Raw genomic sequence first — 19,238 nt, forward strand, 5'->3', positions numbered from 1 at the left:
CATTTTAAGATACCACTCCCAGTTGTTTGTATTTTTTAAAAATATATATATTTTTTTAAATTTTTTTTTGTTTATTCTTATTTGAGAGTGATAGAGAGAGAAAGAGGCAGAGAGAAAGAGAGAGAGAATGGATGCGCCAGGGCCTCCAGCCACTGCAAACGAACTCCAGACGCGTGCACCCCTTTCTGCATCTGGCTAATGTGGGTCCTGGGGAATCGAGCCTCGAACCAGGGTCCTTAGGCTTCACAGGCAAGCGCTTAACCGCTAAGCCATCTCTCCAGCCCTAAAAATATATTTTATTTATTTATTTGATACAGAGAAAGGCAGAGAGAGAGAGAAAATGGGCATGCCAAGGCCTTTAGCCACCATAAACATCTGTCTTATGTGTGTGTTAGAGAATCAAACTGGGATCCTTTGGCTTTGCAGGCACAGCCTTAACCTAGCCTTATCTCTCCAGCCCTGGATTTTTTTTCCTGTTTGTTTGTTGTTTGTTTTGGGGGTTTATCAAGGCAGGGTCTTGCTCATACCAGGCTGACCTGGAATTTACTGAAACTCAAAGAAACCCTTCTACCTCTACCTCCCAAGTGCTGGGACTAAAGGCATGCACCACCATTCTCTGAGTGCCTCTCTCTCTTTTTTTTTTTTTTTTTTTTTTCACTTTATTAGAGAGAGAATGGGCACTGAGCACGCCAGGGCCTATAGCCGCTGTAAAGTAACTCCAGATGCATGCACCACCTTGTGCATTTGGCTTTTGTGGGACCTGGAGAATTTAACCTGGATCCTTAGACTTCTCAGGCACATGCCTTAACCACTAAGCCTTAACCTAGCCTTAACAACTAAGCCATCTCTACAGCCCAGTGTTTGTGTTTTTATGAAGCAGGGCCTCACTGTAGCTCAAGCTGATCTGATTTGGTTCCTAATCAACAGTGTCAGGATGTTAATCAGGCAGGACCTAAACAGTAGACCTGAAAGGAGCAAAACCAAGGGCCCAGCTAGGGGTGCTAGTCTAGGGTCCTAAGGGCTCCAAGTATTTTGCCAGTCCATTCCAGCCCTCTCCTTCATCTTAATACTTCCCAAAAGTAGTCTGACATTTTCTCTTACTACCCCTGACTTGATTTGTATTAAAACAACATTGTTTTCCCAAGAAAACACAGATAACCACCCCCCCCTTTTCTTTTTTGCCATCATCAAGTCTAGTGTCCTGTGGTTGTATAACACAACTGAGTCCAAGGAGTCTTTCTGGTTTTGCAGAGTAACTATGCTTTGCTAGACTAAGCTGAGATTCTTGATCTGATTAGATAGTTGACTGTGCTGTACCTGCCCTTGGCAGTTGCCCTACTAGCACCTGTCCCCATTAAGGCCGTACTCAGGAGGATGGGGTGTAGGACTGGGCTCCTCTTCTGTCTGGAGTGGCTAGACAGGTATTGGGAGACCTCAGCTTTGGAAGTATATCTAAGTCAGGAGTCAAGAAGACTAGGGGTCAGGGCTAGAGAGATGGCTTAAGCCGTTAAGGCGCTTGCCTGCAAAACCAAAGGATTCAGGTTCGATTCTATAGGACCCATGTAAGCCAACTGCCGGAGGCCCTAGTGTGCCCATTCTGTCTGTCTACCTGCCTGTTTCTGTCACTTTCAAATAAATAAATAAAAACAAAAATATGTAAAATAAAGAAGGCTAGGGTGCAGTCACCCCCCAGGTAGCAGGTATAGGTAGCATCCTGACAGACAAAATTAGGTACGTCATGGGCCCAAGTCTTGGGAGCCAACCTGGTGCAGTTGTCCTTTTCTTATATAGTTTGCTTCCCCCAAAGTCTGTACTAAGGGCCCTGCCACACAGGTGCCATTTTTGGTGGCTTGATTGTCTTGGACATGGTTAAGTTGGTAATTCCTACTCCAGTGTAGGACATCTGGCTAGATCTCAAACAGATCCAGCAATCTATCCTGATCTCTGGGTCTGCTTTCCTCGTGCTGGTGGGTTTTTTTTTGTTTGTTTGTTTTTTGTTTTTGAGGTAGGGTCTCACTCTAGTCCAGGCTGACCTGGAACTCACTATGTAGTCTCAGGGTGGTCTCATACTCACAACATTCCTCCTACTTCTGCCTCCTGAGTGTTGGGATTAAAGGTGTGCACCACCACACCTGGCCTGCCAATGGTTTTTAATACACCAACCCATCCCAAAGTTTTTTGAGATCCCTATTCTTGTTAGTTCCCAACTCACATGATCTGTTCTATCTCAGGACAGGCATTCCTACAAGTCACTGAGACCCCTTGCCCACTGGGTGGCAAAGTCTACTCAGGACCAATATTTGAGGCATAACCAGTATGTTTCTTCACAGTCATCAGTGCTTCTTGGTATGTGCTCATAGGCCACATAGCTCCAGTGATCTCCTGTAGGTCCACACTGGTAATTTGGGCAGGGCTCCACATTGTAACATTTTTGGGCAGTGGTGAGGAGGATTATCAGGTTGTCAGAGCCTCCTATGAAACACCACCTGAAAGAGATGAGACAGGGGCCCTGGAGGGGGCAGGTACCTTGTTGATCAGTATTATGTTAGTCCATGGTACAGGAACACCTCCCAGACTAGCTTGTGGGGCTGAGTAAGGGTCATTCAACCAGTTCAAGTTCAGGAGCAGCAGGGCCATCCACAACTGGACTGGATTCCTGAGGGTCATCTTGAGGTCACCTGGATAAGTTCAGCTTCAGGGGCTGGTCCAGGTGTAGTTTGGTTCTCCACTCCTGATCTGGATTGGCAGCATTGGCATGGGTATGGTCTATCCACAGTTTGATTCCTGCAAAAACTTTTAACAGTTGATGGGGGGTTGTGGTAGCCCACACCTTTAATCACAGCACTCAGGAGGCAGAGGTAAGAGAAGCACTGGGTGTATGAGGCCACCTTGAGACTCCATAGTGAATTCCAGGTCAGCCTGGTCTAGAGTGAGACCCTACCTCGAAAAACCAAAAAAAAAAAAAATTAAATAAATAAAAAAGAGCTGAAGGAGTGGTTAGAATAGCTTGTATGGCTCTCCCACCTTGGGTCCAGGCTTCCCCTCACAGGGACCTTGATTCAGACCCAATCTCCTAGGTTCCAGGGATCCTTGAGTTGTGAAGGGAGGGGGAAGATTAAGCTTCCAGTTATCTCCTTTGCAGTGTTCTTTGCAGTCTTGACCGAGTCCTTTGGATCCCACTGGAGACAAGTCTGTCTGTACTTCCAGAGGTCACAAGAGTCTTTTGGGAACAGCCAGGGAGGACATTCTTACAGGATTTCAAAAAGGGAAAACCCACACTTGAGGGCTGTGCAGTGCATTCTGAACAACACAAGCAGCAAGATTTCTTGCCAAGCCAGACCTGCCTCCTGGCAATGTTCAGCTATGGCAGTCTTCACAATTCTGTTCAGTCTTTCAATTCTGCTTGAGGACTAGGGTTGGTGCCAGTTACTCCCACCGCTTTAGACATCTGCTGGACAATTTTGCTTACAAAAGCAGGGCCATTATCTCATCCAAACTACAGAATAATTTATCTGGCCAGAATGTGAGGCACCTCTTGGGCCTTCTCTGTGCGAGTGGGGAAGGCTTCTACCCAGCCTGAGAAATTATAGACAATGATGAGGAGAGATCGGTAGCCCTTCCTGGGCTGGATGTCCATGATATCCACTTCCATATGTTCAGATAGGATTCCCACTTCTGAGGTAATAGCAGAGCTTGGGGCCCTTGTTTGGGATTGTGCTGTGCACATTGCAGATAGGCTCTCCCAACTTGTTGAACCAATGTTGCCTGCAGTGCTGTTTACCCCAGGTGGGTTACCTCAAGGGCCTGCTGGACCAGGCCAGCTGCTGCCTGTTCTGACATCTTGGGTGATAAGCCATCCCTCTGAATTTTCAGTGCATCTGATGCTTCCTCAGGGCTGCCCAGGTAGGACCAGGAGGGCAAATCATATCTCTGGGGTCTCAAGAGAGGAGGGCTATGGCTCACTTCTTCTAGAGGGCAGCTTGTCTGGCTTTCTGGTCTGCCAGCTGGTTTCCTTGGCTCACTTTTCGTTTCAAGTGTGAGCTTGGCAGTGAACTACTGCAATGGCGGGGGTGGGAGGGGCTACAGATGGACGATGACGGCCATGCAGATTGCTTCCAGAAGCTGAAGGATCCAGGTGCTGTTTTATTTCTTTCCCTCCTGATGTTAATCGTCTTCTTATAGATGGTCCCGTGGATATGAAGGATGGCAAAGGCATACCTGGAATCAATACAAATTGTGGCTCGCTTCCCTTCTGCAAGGAGGAGGGCTCTGGTTAGCACATGCAACTTTGCGCTTTGGGCCGACCAGTCATTGGGAAGTCTCCCTTCCTCCAAGACCTCATGGGCAGTACTGTCCTATAAATTTCAGTTCCCATCACTGAAGAGTTCTAAGTCTAGGTTAGGGAGCAGTTCATCCTTCAAGTCAGGTCAGGAGGAGAAAACTTCACCTACCACTTCTCCAGAGGAATGGAGGGGCTCTCCCTCTTCTGGTAAGTAAGTGGCAGGATTCAGAGTTTGAAATGCCTCAATCTGTACCCAGGGTCTTTCTCCCAGCATGGCCTGATAACTGGCCACCCACTGTCCAGTCCTCTAAAGGTTAGCTGTCCCTTTGAGCAGGTTGGTAACATGGCGGGATACCCTGACTATGATGGTCTGTCTCAGAATCAGCTTATTTGCTTCCTGTACCAGCAGTACCGAGGCCACCAACACCCAGAGACAGGGTGGCCACACTGCCACCATGGAGTCAAGTGACTTGGACAGAAACTCCATTGGCCTATTCCATGGTTCCACTTGATGGGTTGGCACTCCTAGCCTGACTCATTTCTTCACATGGCCACACAGGATGCGTGGCTGGGTGACACCTGCTCAAGCATGTGCCTCACTTCATCTTCCTTGAAGTTGGTTACAGGCTTCCTCCTCTTCTTGTGTCCATTTTAAAGGGTCCATCGCAGATCTGTGGAGGCACAGTGGAGGGACCCTGCTATGGCAGAGAACTATGGGATCCAGAGACAATAGAACCCAGCTGCCCCCAGAAATTCCCGGAGTTGCTTTTTAGTCTTGGGGCGAGAGTACTTAATCATCAGTTATTTCCATCCCTCTCTCAATTTCCTTTATGTCCAGCTGAAGTGATAGCCCAAGCAGGTAACCTCTTCCTGGCAGATCTGGGCCGCCTTTGAGACCTTGTACCCTGTCTCCTGCAGAAACCGGAACAGTTCATCAGTGCCTCCTGGATGGTATGGTCAGCAGCAGGTCATCTGCGTATTGCACTATAGTGTCCTCTGCTAGTGCGCTTCCACAAAGACTCCGGGGGAGGTTTTGAATCCTGGGGGCAGTTGTGTCTGTGTTAGTTGGCTATCGTCTGTCTCTGGATCTTCCCATTTAAAGGCAGACAAGGGTTGCTTATTCTGGAAGAAGGCATCCTCCTTCCTTCTCATCCGGACAAGTAAAGACTGCTGCTGTGAGGGGTATCAAGCTCAGTAGGGGGTGTGGGTTGGGGACCACAGATTGTGCTGTCATTCCCTTGGCAGAGATCCTGTACTGGCCGAGAATTATGGTCTCTGGCTTCTTTACTGGGAGCAGGGGGGTATTGTATGGAGACTGAATCTCCTGCAGAATATTTCCTCCTTTGAGCCTCTTGATGTGGGAAGATATCCCAATCTGGGCTTCCAGGGAGATTGGGTGTTATTTCCATCTTACGAGAGTGGCGTGAGGCTTGAGGGTCACCACAAGCAGGTGGCCCTTAGCAAGGCCAGTCTCCTCAAGTATATCCCACACCTTGGGGTAGCACTCCATATCAGCTGAGTTGGTGTGAGTTTTTCTATTTATTTATTTATTTATTTGAGAGAGACAGACACAGAGAGAAAGACAGATAGAGGGAGAGAGAGAGAATGGGCGCGCCAGGGCTTCCAGCCTCTGCAAACGAACTCCAGACACGTGCGCCCCCTTGTGCATCTGGCTAACGTGGGACCTGGGGAACCGAGCCTCAAACTGGGGTCCTTAGGCTTCACAGGCAAGCGCTTAACCGCTAAGCCATCTCTCCAGCCCTGGTGTGAGTTTTGAATGTTTCCTGCCAGGGCCTCAGGCTGCAGTTGCCTCTTCTTCAGGGCTGACTTCTAGAGTCAGCACAGGTAGGGTGTCAGAGTTGGTGGGGCTCAAGTCCATTATTAATATGGTGCCTAATTTGGATAGTAAGTCTCTTCCTACAAGAGGCTCCATAACATCGGGCAAATACAGGAATCCATGTTGGATCCCCACTGAGCAATCCCTTGGCTGAAAAAAATCAGTACTTACTTACTTCATCTTTGTTGTTGTTGTTGTTGTTGTTTTCGAGGTAGGATTTCACTCCAGCACAGGCTGACCTGAAATTCACTATGTAGTCTCAGTTCTACCTCTGCCTCCTGCGTACTGGTACTGGGGTTAAAAGCGTGCGCCACCATGCCCCGCCTTTATTTATTTATTTAATTTTTTGAGGTAGGGTCTCGCTCTAGCCCAGATCAGAATTCAATATGTAGTCTTAGGGTAGCCTTGAACTCACAGCCATCCTCCTACCTCTCTGCCTTCCGAGTGCTGGGATTAAAGGCATGCACCACCATGCTCAAATTTCTTGTGACTCTCGTTTCAGTAAACTCAAGTTTAAAGTAACCCGCAATTGAGTGGAGGTTTAACTCTATTTCCTGGTTTCTTCCTGTGAGTCACCCCTGCCTGTTGGGGACTTTATGATCAGGTACAGCTTTCCCTTGATACAGTTAATTTTCTACTACAATATTGTGTGTGTGTGGGGGGGTGTCTCTAAGTATTCTCTCCCACTCTGTGGTTGTTACCCTCTTCCGCAAAATCTCCTGAGCCATCGTAGCTGTGTTTTAATGACTTTTAGTGAGCTGTCAGCAGCTCTGGGTTCTGCTTTGGTACGTTCTGAGCATCCTCAGTGTCTGCTTCCATCACCCTGGCGCAGGTTGTCAGGCTCATTGTGGAAGCAGCGCTCTTCATCTCGCCAATTCCTTTGTGGTTTCACCTGAGCCGTGGCTAATGTGGGAAGGGTAGTTCATCTTGGTTCTCACTGCCTTCTGCTTCCAGCCACACTCTGCCCCCCCCACCCCAAGCTCCCAGCTCCCAGTGAACACTTCCCCTGGCTGTCCCTTGCTTTTTATTTTTTAATATTTTACTTTTATATATTTATTTAAGAGAGAGATACAGAAATAGGTAGAGAGAAAAAAAAATGTGTGCGCCTGATGTGTGCACTCCCTTGTGCATCTGGCTTACATGGTGCCTGGAGAGTCGAACCTGAGTACTTTGGCTTTGCAGGCAAGTGCCTTAACCACTAAGCCATTTCTCCAGCCTTGCCCCTTGCTTTTTGACTACCTTAGAAACCTTGTAATCTTTGTGTGATCGAGGATAGGATTAGGGTTAGTTGTGTTCCAATCTCGAAGTTGTTTATACTCAAACTTTTTTTTTTCAAGGTGTTTTCAATGGCATTAAATTATTATTCATGTCCAAAGTTTTCTTCCCTGCTTAGTGTCCTTCATGTCTTGTTCATATTCACACATATTGCTGTGTTGCAGTTCGTTGATTCAACTGGTATATACTGAATAGATGACATGTGTTGAGCACTGGACAAAACGCATTCCTGTCATGGTAGATAATACATTCTGGAAACTGTTGTAAGCAGCACTGTTTTAAATGTATATACTAATTTTCCTTTTAACTTTTCCCTCATGAATTACTCTGAATGGCTATATAATAGTAAAGTATCTTATCCTTGAACTGAAATTTGCTCCAGCTTTCCTCTTTAGACATTTAGGTGAGTGTTTCTGTTATAATTGTTGGGGAATGGTTGTATTGCTTTGAGGATCTTCATAGATGAGTCCTTGTCAGAGACTGAGTGGTCAAATTATTGGGTTCCTTTCTCCATTCTGCCATTGAATATGATATGACCTCAGTCAAACACCTCAAAATACTTAAGCTTCAGTTTGTTAACCTATGACATAATACTTGTAATACCCATACCTCCTTCCCAACAATGTATGTTTGTGTAAAGTTCCTTGTACATGAGTATTCCAGGCAACATTGCTTCCTCTTGGTGGAGATGGATTAAGATAGCGAACAAGGGCTGGAGAGATGACTTAGCAGTTAAGCACCTGCCTGTGAAGTCTTAAGGACCCCAGTTCAAGGCTTGATTCCCCAGATCCCACGTTGTCAAATGCACAAGGGGCCGCATTTCATCTGGAGTTCATTTGCAGTGGCTGGAGGCCCTAGCGTGCCCTATATATCTATCTACCTAATCTATCTTCCTCTTTCTGTCTGTTGTTCTCAAATAAATAAATAAAAATGAACAGAAAATTTAAAAAAGATAGGGAACAATATATTGGACTCTGCAGATTTTCAGATTCCTTAAATGTTCCCAGCCAGGCATGGTGGTACACGCTACGCTTTTAATCCTAGCACTCGGGGGGCAGAGGTAGGAAAATTGCCCTGAGTTAGAGGCCACCCTGAGACTACATAGTAAATTCTAAGTCATCTGGGACTAAAGTGAGACTCCACCTTGAAAAAAAAAAAAAATTTCTCAGGCTCAAGAGATAGTTCTTTGAGCAAAGCGCAAGCCTTACCTAAGTTCTGATTTATAGAACTGAAAGCTGGAGGCTATAGCATATGTCTGTAATGTTATTTTTCTATGGTAAAATGAGAGGCAGAGACAGAATTCTGGAAAGCCCCCAGGCTAGCTAGCCTTGCATTCACTGTAGTGAACCACAGAGACCCTCCCTCAAACAAGATGGAAGATGAGGGCCAACACTCAGGGTTGTCCTTGAACTTCCTCATGTGTGATGTGGCACATATGCACCCAGAGTCACACATGTGACCACATACACAAAAACCAATTTTTTTTTTCAAGGTAGGGTCTCATTTTAGCCCAGGCTTACCTGAAATTCACAGTATAGTCTCAGGGTGGCCTTGAACTCATGGTTTATTTATTTGAGGGAGAAAAACAGGCAGATAAAGAAAGAATGGGCCTCCAACCACTGCAAATAAACTCCAGTCACATTCACCACCTTATGCATGTGGCTTATGTGGGTCCTAAGGAATTGAACCTGGGTTCTTGGGCTTTGCAGGCAAGTACCTTAGCCACTAAGCTGTCCCTCCAGCCCTTCTTTCTTGGGGGGGGGGGTGTCATGGGAGTATCTTTTGCTGGTCTGGAATCCTCCAAGTGGGCTAGACTAGTTGGCTAGTGATCTCCAAAGATACACCTGTCTCCACTTTCCTACCTCTGCATCTTGAATGCTGGGACTAAGGGCATGTGTCTCGCCCAGCTCAAAATGCTTTTTATGAATCATTTGATTTTCTTTGTTCATTGATAATTGGGTTAGTAGCTATATGTCAGTATACATGTATTTTTGAATTTCTACTGTTTTTTTTTGTTTGTTTTTCTTTTCTGGGTTTTCTTTTTTTTTTTTTTTTTGGTGATAGGGTCCTGGAGTTTCCAGGGGTGGTCTTGAACTCAATGGAGATCCTCCTACCTTTTGCTCTCAAGTTCTGGAATTAGAGGTGTGAGCTACCATGCTCGCTCTTCTGTTTTAAGTTTCAGATTGATACCAAGATTGTAGTTAGTTTGGTTTTTACTATATAAGAAATTAGCCCGGGGGGGGGGGTAGGGGAGGGACTTGAGAGATGACTTTAGCGGTTAAGGCGCTTGTGAGTTGGAAGCCAGCCTGAGACTGTATAGTAAATTTCAGGTCAGCCTAGGCTAGATCCAGACCCTGCCTCTTAAGGCCAAAAAAAGTTTTCATTTCTATCTCCTCCTGTTCTAGAATGACAAGAGGTTTAAATAAACATTAGTCTTTTTTACTTACAGGTTTTTTTTTTTTTTGATGAATATACTGCAAACTATCTCACTTTAAAAAATACTTTTATGCTGGGTATGGTGGCACACGCCTTTAATCCCAGGGAGGCAGAGGTAGGAGGATCACCATGAGTTCAAGCCATCCTGAGACTACATAGTGAATTCTAGATCAGCCTGGGCCAGAGTGAGACCCTACCTCGAAAAGCCAAAAAGAAAAAAATATTTTTATGCCGGGTGTGGTGGCGCATTCCTTTAATCCCAGCACTTGGGAGGATTGCTGTGAGTTTGAGGCCACCCTGAGACTACATAGTGAATTCCACATCAGATTGAGCTACAGTGAGACCTACCTCGAAAAAAAAAAAAAATTAGTCAAGGGACAAGAGACAAAAGGGCCTCCTGTTGCATACAAACTCCAGATGCATGTGCCATTTTGTGCATCTGGCTTTACATGGGGACTGGGGAATCAAACCTGAGCTGTTAGGCTTGGCACGCAAGTGCCTTTAATTGCTTAGTCATCTCTCCAGGCCCAATTATCTCACTCTTAAAAAAACTTCAAGTGACTTCTCTAGACTCCAGCCTGAATGATGCCTTCCTGTTGCCCTCAGTAACCATATACTTGATACTTGTCATCTCAAACCCTGTACCAACATTTCTACTTTTCCTGCACTCTTCACCATGTGAGTTCTGCAGAGATCCTTTCTCGGTGTCCTCAGAGGTTAGTATCTGGCCTCTTGCTAGACCATGTATCCTTGAGGGCTGGAAAGGTCTGGGAACCTGCATGCATTTATGAGGTTCTGGGTGTCTAATGACTGAGGAGTGAACCACAAGAGACAAGCAGAGGGTGAGGTAGCATTTGGATCTGGTGTTCTCACATTCCTATGGGTGCTCAGGTATGGCAGAAAAAGAAAACAGTAAAATAAATAACACCCTTTAAAACTCTGCTTTAGAAGAGCTTCCTTTAGGCCCCTTTCTATTTATGAAGTTTTGTATCACAGAAAGGACTTATTTTTTTGAGCACATGTAGCAGAAGGGGGGTAGCTCTGAATAGCAGTCTAGATGTGGTGGTTTTGATACATGCTGTCGGAATGTGCGGCTTTGTCATTAGGATGTGTAGGTCTCTGAGGTTTCCTTCCTCTGGTGAAGAGGGTGAATGGAATGGTATTGCATAGAAAGTAATTCGGTATTGTGTCGTTTGCTGAGCTGGAATAAACAAGACTGACATAACTTTTGGACAGATATGTTCGTGGTTGCAGGAATGGGGACTCCGCTTTTAGTTCTACACTGTGCAGTTCATTTTCTATAAGCATTCAGCTGTATTCCTTTTTATTGTGGTTTGCGGACATAACCTTCACTTACCTAAATGGTAGTTATTCCCTATGTCATTCCTTTGAAATCTGTTAGCCCTTTGTAGTACATGGTTTCTAGTGAGTCTTAAATGCACTATTAAAAATGTGCAAGTCAGCAGGTGTGGTGACAAACGCCTTTTAATCCCAATACTCAGAAGGCAGAGCTAGAAGGATCAATGTCAGTTCAAGGCCACCCTGAAACTACATTGTGAATTCCAGGTCAGCCTGGGCTACAGTGAGACTGTACCTCAAAAATTAAAATTGACATTTAAAAAATGTATTGGAGCCAGGCGTGGTGGCATACACCTTTAATCCCAGCACTCGAGAGGCAGAGGTAGGAGGATCGCCATGAGTTCAAGGCCACCCTGAGACTACAGAGTTAATTCCAGGTGAGCCTGGACCAGAGTGAGACCCTACATCGGAAAAAAAAAAAGTATTGGGTGACATTTTCTTACAATGATCTGAAAGGTGAGAATAGACTCGGATCGAAGACACAGTAGACATGCTCACAAGTTAATATAGAACATGGATGGTGAGTACCTGGGTTTCATTTTCTTCACTTTAAGTTTTTTTGTTTTTAAGTTATGGTCTTACTCTAGCTCAGGCTGACCTGGAATTCACTATGTAGTCTCAGGGTGACCTCATTCTCGGTGATCCTCCTACCTCTGCCTCCCAAGTGCTGGGATTAAAAGTATGCATCACCACACTCAGCTAAAAAATATTTATCTAATAGAGACAGACAGAGAATGAGTGCACCAGGACCTCTAGCCACTGCAAACAAACTCCAGATGCATGTGCCATCTTGCACATCTAGCTTTAGCTTTATGTGGATACTGGGGAATCAAATCTGGGTCCTTAGGCTTTGCAGACAAACACCTTAACCACTGATCCACCTATCCAGCCGCTTTTTTTTTTTTTTTTTTTTTTTTTTTTTGTGAGGTAGGATCTCAGTGTAGCCCAGGTTGACCTGGAATTCACTATGTAATTTCAGGGTGGCCTCAGACTCACAGAGATCCACCTACCTCTACCTCCCAAGTGCTGGAATTAAAGGTATGGACTTCCATACCTGGCTCAGCTGCTATTTTCTTCATTATAAAAAAATTAATATTTTAAGATTTCCAAGCAGAATGGGTACATCAGGGCCTCCAACTGCTGCTTTATAAACTCTAGGTGCATGGGCCACTTTGTTCATCTGGCTTTATGTGGGCGGTGCTGGGGAATTGAACCAGGGTCCGAGTCAATTCTCCAGCCCTATTTTCTTCACTTTCGTAGATGTAGATAGACACTAGCAATTTTTTTTAAAGTTTTAGAGACAGAGATAGAGAATTGGCACACCAGGGCCTCAGCCACTGCAGTCTAACTCCAGACGCAAGCACCATCTTGCATGCAAGTGCGACCTTGCACGCTTGCGTCACTGTGCTTCTGGCTTACGTGGAGTAGAACATGGGTACTTAGGTTTTGCAGGCAAGCACCTTAACTGCTAAGCCATGTTTCCAGCCCTGGTTTTGGTTTTTGAGGTAGGGCCTCACTGTAGCCCAGGCTAACCGGGAACTCACTCTGTAGTCCCAGGCTGCCCTCAAACTCACAGAAATCCTCCTACCTCTGTCTCCCCAAGTGCTGAGATTAAAGGGGTGTGCTACCATGCCCTGCTGAGTTGTGGGTTTTTTTTTATTTTATTTATTTATTTATTTTTGGTTTTTCGAGGTAGGGTCTCACTGTGGTCCAGGCTGACCTGGAATTAACTCTGTCATCTCAGGGTGGGCTTGAACCCATGGCAATCCTCCTACCTCTGACTCCTGAGTGCTGGGATTAAAGGCATGCACCACCATGCCCGGCTGAGAATTTTTTTAAAGAAACTCAGATGCATGTGCTACCTTGTTCATCTGGCTTACATGGGTTCTGAGGAATTGAACCAGTGTCCTTTGACTTTGCAAACAAGTGCCTTAATTGCAAAGCCATCTCTTCAGACCTGAGGGTTTTGTTTTGTTTTGTTTTGTTTTGTTTTGGTGTTTTGAGGTAGGATCTTGTTCTAGCCCAGGCTGACCTGGAAATCACTATGTAGTCTCAGGGTGGTCTTGAACTGATGGCAATTCTCCTACCTCTGCCAAGTGCAGGGATTAAAGGTGTGTGCCACCGCACCTGGCAATTATTTATATATATATATATTTATGTATATATATATATATAGGGGGAGAGAGAGAGAGAGAGAGTTAAAAATACCATCATGGTGAAAGAGTGCCTGTCATATTTTCCATTATATTTTGCATAAATAATCTTTTAAATATTTTATTTTTATTCCCTTAGTAGAGAGAGGACAATGAGTATGCCAGAGCCTCTATCAAATGAATTCCAGGTTCATGTGCCACCGTATGCATCTGGCTTACATGGGCTCTGGGGAATTAAACCTGAGTCCTTAGGGTTTGTGGGGAAGCACCTTAACCACTAAGCCAATCTCTCCAGCCCTAAGTAATCTTAGTGAAATTCCAGGGTAGGTGGTATTGATTTTAATTATCAGAGACCATAACAATTGGGAACAAATTAAGGTTAGACAGGTTAGAAATCATTAGGTTGTTTTTTGTTGTTTATTTTTTCCCCGAGATACGGTCTTCACTGTAGACCAGGCTGACCTGGAACTCACTGTGCTGTCTCAGGGTGGCCTTGAACTTATGGCAATCCTCCTACTTCACTTCTGCTTCTCAAGTGCTGGGATTAAAGGTGTGAGCCACCACACCCGGCTTGGATTTGTGTTTATTAATCAGATTTTGAAAGCCTGTGCTAATATGTAGGTCCCTAATCAGACATGTAAAGAAAAAATGAAAGGAATTGGAGTTTTGATCAGGTACCTAAGAGCTGGCCTTCTTAGGTATGGACGAATGGAATCATTGAAGTCCTACCACTTCAGTAGACTTTAGAGGGAGTCCTTGTTCAGTCACTGGGACACTACTCACATTCATTACCCAAGCTGGTTTTTGCCTGACTTTAGGCTGGCATTCACCTACTCCCTTTGTCTTTGTGCCTTAACCTTGTTTCTTTTCTCACCCTTGTACTGCCTTCTTGCTTCCTTTTCTCTTTTCTCTCAAAGGCCCAAATTCATCCATCTTGAGCTTCAGATTTGTTTTCCTATATAATATGTTCCTTTCTACCACAGGCCAGAACCTGGTCACCTTTTCTTCATCTGTTATTAGTGACACTAGTGTGGTGTTAACAAATATGATTCAGCCACAATGTGGTTCAACACAGGCTGAGGCATGAAGACCTACTCAAGTAGCCTTAAAAGATTTCAGGCAGTAAGAATTCTAAATAAAAATTGAAACTACCACCTGTATTTTTTCAGGCCGTTGATGCGCACTGCCATCGGCTGCATCCTCCCTATGGCACTGGTAAGTGTGGGAAGGGCTGGTGACAGTTTTGGTGGGCTGTTGGATTTATCTTTTCTGGGGGAAAAAAACTTTATTTACAAGTCATGTTAACTTGTCCCTGTAGGCTGGACAGTTTGAACTTCCCATTAGAAACTAGAAGGATGAAGTAACAGCTCATGGATTTTCTTGGAGAATTAAGTGTTAGAAGCAGCATTTCCTTGATTCTTAAATAAACTTAGCATGCTCTCTGCATTATTTTGAATACCAAACATACCCACCCTATCCAGGTGATATCATGTGATAACTTTAAATTCCTGAAATGCTTTAAATATCTGTTCCAAAAATGATAGTTTTGTACTGGAAAGGGTCCCAAATATCAGCTGTATTTTGGGTTTCTTTGAGTAGTAGCATATGTCTTCCTCTGGTACTTTACATTCATTGTGGCTTGGGGCTGAGGAATTGTAGGTGTGTGCAGATCATGAAAGTTTTAATAACACTTGTCTGGATGTTTTATGAGGTTTGGGTTTGGTGGTACTAGAACTTGGTGGTATCATTTACTAACAAACTTCAAGTGGACTTAGAACTTTTGTGATTTGGAAAATAACCATAGTTTACTTTCTGTTTAAGGGACCTAATGGAAAAAATATACACTGAATAAAGTTGACAAGCAAGTCACAGAATTATTTGTGTAGACTTAGCCAAATTGTTTTTGAAGTTGTCTTATCTAACATTTTGAAACTGTACAGCTGTCTACTTGTGAATAGGTCAGTGGCCACAGAAATTCCCCCCACCATTCACCCAGACAGGTTCTCAGTCTAGCCTAGGCTGACCTGGAACTCACTCTGTAGCCCCAGGCTAATCTCGTAACTCATGGTGATCTTCCTACCTTGTCCTCCTTAGTGCTGCAACTGACTAAAGGTATGCACCACCGTGCCGGATGAGATTCAGAAGTCACATATAAAGGTAGTTTCCATTCTAAACTGACTGGCTTCATTTCTCTAATCTCTAAAATCCTTAAATTATGGAAGAAAGTGCCTCTAGTCTTTTGAATTACTGAGGTTTATAGGTTTGGGTGCTGTTGACCAAGTCTGGAGCCACTTGCTGATGATAGTATTTAAAGTGTTCAAATAGACATCATTATATCTCTGGGAGAAAATTTTTGCATCATTAGCCTGACTCTTGAGTTTCCCTATGTTGTCATGGTATTAACTGTTTGCCAGCTTTGCTTGCAAAGCAGGAATAGAATTGTGTGGCTCGTGTATTCCTTTTTAAAAAGAGAAAGCAAGCTGAGCTTGGTAGCTGGCACATGTCTTTTTAATCCCAGCACTTGGAAGGCAGAGCCAAGAGGATTACAGGTTTTGAGGGCTAGGGCAGAAAGGAAGAAAAAGGCAGGGAAGACGGGATACCCTTGACCACTGCTCTGAGCCCATCCTTGACCCTTTGAAAGGCTTTCTAGTTTCCTATAGACTTGAGAGTATGTTCACTCTTTTTTGATTTTAATTTTTATTAACAACTTCCATGATTGTAAACAATATCCTGGTATGTTCACTCTTTAGGAGCTTCATACCATTGCTTGCTTGTCTTTTCCCCATCTTTAGCAAACATAATCCCTTTCCTAGCTTCTGGTAAATGAGGAGTTCTTCATGTTGGGGTGTATGTTCACACTGCTTAAAGTTCAAGCACAAATGTGATTGCTCAGACAGGGCAAGAGTGAGCGAAGTAAGTGCTGAACCTTCTGGAATAGTGACATTTGAGGGGCTGGCAAATTGGAAGCAAAGCATCTAGTGGAACACTTCAGAAGGCTTGGTCAGAGAAATTGAAGTGAAGCCAGAGAAAACATTGTGCAGTGATAAATGTTAAAGGTCTTGTAGAAATTGCATGACTTTATATTAGAATTCAAAATGTATTATCAGGCTGAGGCTGGTAGCACACACTTCTTTTAATCCCAGCACTGGGGGAGCCAAAGGCAGGAGGATCATTGTGAGTTTGAGGCCAGCCTAAGTCTACATAGTGAATTCCAGGTCAGCCTGGGCTAGAGTGAAACCCTTTTTTGTTTTTCAAAGTAGGGTCTCACTCTGGCCCAGGATGGTGCATGCGTCTCATTCGTTTGTAATGGTTAGGGGCCATGGTGCTTGCACCCTTTCTCTCTTCTCTGTCTCCCTCTCTCAAATAACTAAATAAAGTTTTTTTTTTTTGTTTTTGTTTTTTTCGAGGTAGGGTCTCACTTTAGCCCAGGCTGACCTGGAATTCATTCTGTAGTCTCAAGGTGGCCTTGAACTCACAGCGATCCTCCTACCTCTGCCTCCTAAGTGCTGGGATTAAAGGAGTACACCACCACACCCGGCAATAAAGTATTTTTTAAAAAGGGGCAGGAGAGATGGTTTAGTGGTTAAGGCATTTCCCTGTAAAGCCAAAGGACCTTGGTTTGATTACCCAGGACCCACATAAGTCAGATGTACAAGGTGGTGCATGTATCTGTAGTTCATTTGCAGTGGCTGGAGGCCCTGGTGTGTGCATTCTCCCCGTCCGTCGTCCATCCTCCCTTTCTCTCTTTTCCTCCTTCCCTCCCTTTTTCTTTTTCTCAAATAAATATATTTTTAAAAATATTTAGACTGGGCTTGTTGGCAAACACTTTTAATCCCAGTACGGAAGAGGCTGAAGTAGGAGGATTGCTGTGACTACGTAGTGAATTCCAGGTCAGCCGGGCTACAGTGATCCAGTGAAACACTGCCTCAAAAAAACAAAATAAATAATTTAAAAAAAATCACATAAGCATCTTTGCATTGGCTTACAGCAATAAGGGACACTGGCACATCCATACACAACAGAGAGAATGAGAATGAAAGAGAGGGGAAACACACATAAATATGCTAAAATTCTAGCCAGATGTGATAGCACACACCTCCACTCTTAGCATTCTGTGGTGGATCACCTCAGGATCAAGGCCAAGCCTAGTCTACATAGTCAGCATGTGTCAGTCAGCTTTTATTTATTTAGTTTCTAAAAATATTTGTTTAAGAGAAAGAGGTATAGAGGAGAGAGAATGGGTATACCAGGGCCTCTAGGTACTACAACCGAACTCAGACACATGTACCACCTTGTGCATTTGGCTTTGTTTTTGTTTTTTAGCCCCGAGGTAGGGTCTAACTGTAGCTCAGGCTGATCTGGAACTCACTATGTAGTCTCATGGGGCCCTCAAACTCATAGTGATTCTCCTACCTCTGCCTCCTGAGTGCTGGGATTAAAGGCTTTTAGCCTTTTTTCTTTGGGTGTGTGAGGGGCCTCTTGCTCTATAGCTCTAGCTGGCCTGGAATTTGCTATGTATACTATCCTGGCTTCAAACTTGTGGCAGTCTTCCTATCTCTGCCCTTAGAGTAGTGTTAAACATGCATTGGCCCTTTCAATTTTCTTTAAAAATATTTTCACTTACTTATTTATTGGCAAGGAGAGAGAGAGAGAAAAAAAAAGAGGAATATGGGTGTATTAAGGCCTCTTGCTTCAGCAAACTAACTACAGAAGCTTGCACTACTGTGAATCTGGCTTTATGTGGGTACTAGTGAATTTAACCTAGACTGTTAGGCTTTGCAAGCACTAACCACGGAGCCATTTGTCTAGCTGTCAGTTTTCTTTTAAATGTTATTTAGCTGGGCCCTCGGGATCCAGAGGTAGGATTGCCATGAGTTTGAGACCAGCTTGGGGCTGCAGAATGAATTTTAGATCAGTTTGGGGTATTATAGTGACACTCAAAAAAAAAAAAAAATAACCACATCATTTGCTCATACACACGTATGTGGGGTGTGTGTATGGGTTCTCCAGGATCTCTTACAACTGCAAACAAACATCAGACATAAATGCCACTTTTTACAGATGTTGGGAAATTGAACCTAGGCCAAGGCTTTGCAAGGAAATGGCTTAAACCACTGAACCACTTTGCCATCTTGGCAGCCTTCTTTCCCCTCCCTCCCTTCTTTTCCTTAGCAGAGTTTTGCTCTAACTCAGGCTGACATGGAACTCACTGTAGTCTCAGGGTGGCCTAGAACTCACAGCAATCCTCCTACCTCTCTCTCTCCTGGGATTAAAGGTTTGTGTCACACCCAGCTATTTTTTTTTTTTTTACAACTTACATGATTGTAAACAATATCTCATACTAATTCTCTCTCTCCCTTCTCAGTCAGTCTCTAATTTATTTTGATTTAATGATCTTGTTTTTTTCCCCCCCACAAAGTTTCTGCAAGGTTAATCTTGAAGTGTTGATCGTATTCACCAATAAATTAAAACCTGGTGCATGCGTGTTTGCACATGTTCAGTGGCACATGTATGAAGGTCAGAAGATAATCTTGGATATTATGACTTGCCTCCCACCTTGTTGAGGGTTAGGGTTTCAATCTAGCCCAGGTTTACCCAGAACTCACTCTGTGGCCTTAGACTGCCCTTGTACTCACAGCAGTCCTCCTTTCAGCCTCTTCATTTGGCTCTTACATTCTGTCTGCCACCTCTCCAACAATGTACCCTGAGCTTTGGAATATGTGGTAGAGATGTTTCAGTGTTCACTCCTCTGTCACTTCTCAGCACTCTGGTGCCTTTTGAGTCATTCCAAAGGTTACTGCCATCTGAAAAGAGAAGTTTTTTTTTTTTTGTTTTTGTTTTTTTTCTGAGGTAGGGTCTCACTCTGGCTCAGGCTGACCTGGAATTCACTATGTAG

General features: G+C 44.2%; 1 protein-coding gene across 2 annotated transcripts in view; it reads left to right on the forward strand.

Annotated features, from left to right (window-relative positions):
• Positions 1 to 19,238, forward strand: part of Arih2 (ariadne RBR E3 ubiquitin protein ligase 2) — a 64,422-nt gene that overhangs the window by 15,405 nt on the left and 29,779 nt on the right. The window contains exon 2 of one of the 2 annotated variants that reach the window (XM_045136749.1): positions 14,512 to 14,557. The exons of the other annotated variant lie outside the window; for it this stretch is intronic. Within the exon in view, the coding sequence (XP_044992684.1) occupies positions 14,519 to 14,557 (39 nt within the window). The 5' untranslated portion in view covers positions 14,512 to 14,518. The remainder of the gene's footprint in view (positions 1 to 14,511; positions 14,558 to 19,238) is intronic. 2 annotated transcript variants of the gene reach the window in all.

Source organism: Jaculus jaculus, chromosome 17, assembly GCF_020740685.1.
Source record: "Jaculus jaculus isolate mJacJac1 chromosome 17, mJacJac1.mat.Y.cur, whole genome shotgun sequence".
NCBI classification, from domain to species: domain Eukaryota; kingdom Metazoa; phylum Chordata; class Mammalia; order Rodentia; family Dipodidae; genus Jaculus; species Jaculus jaculus.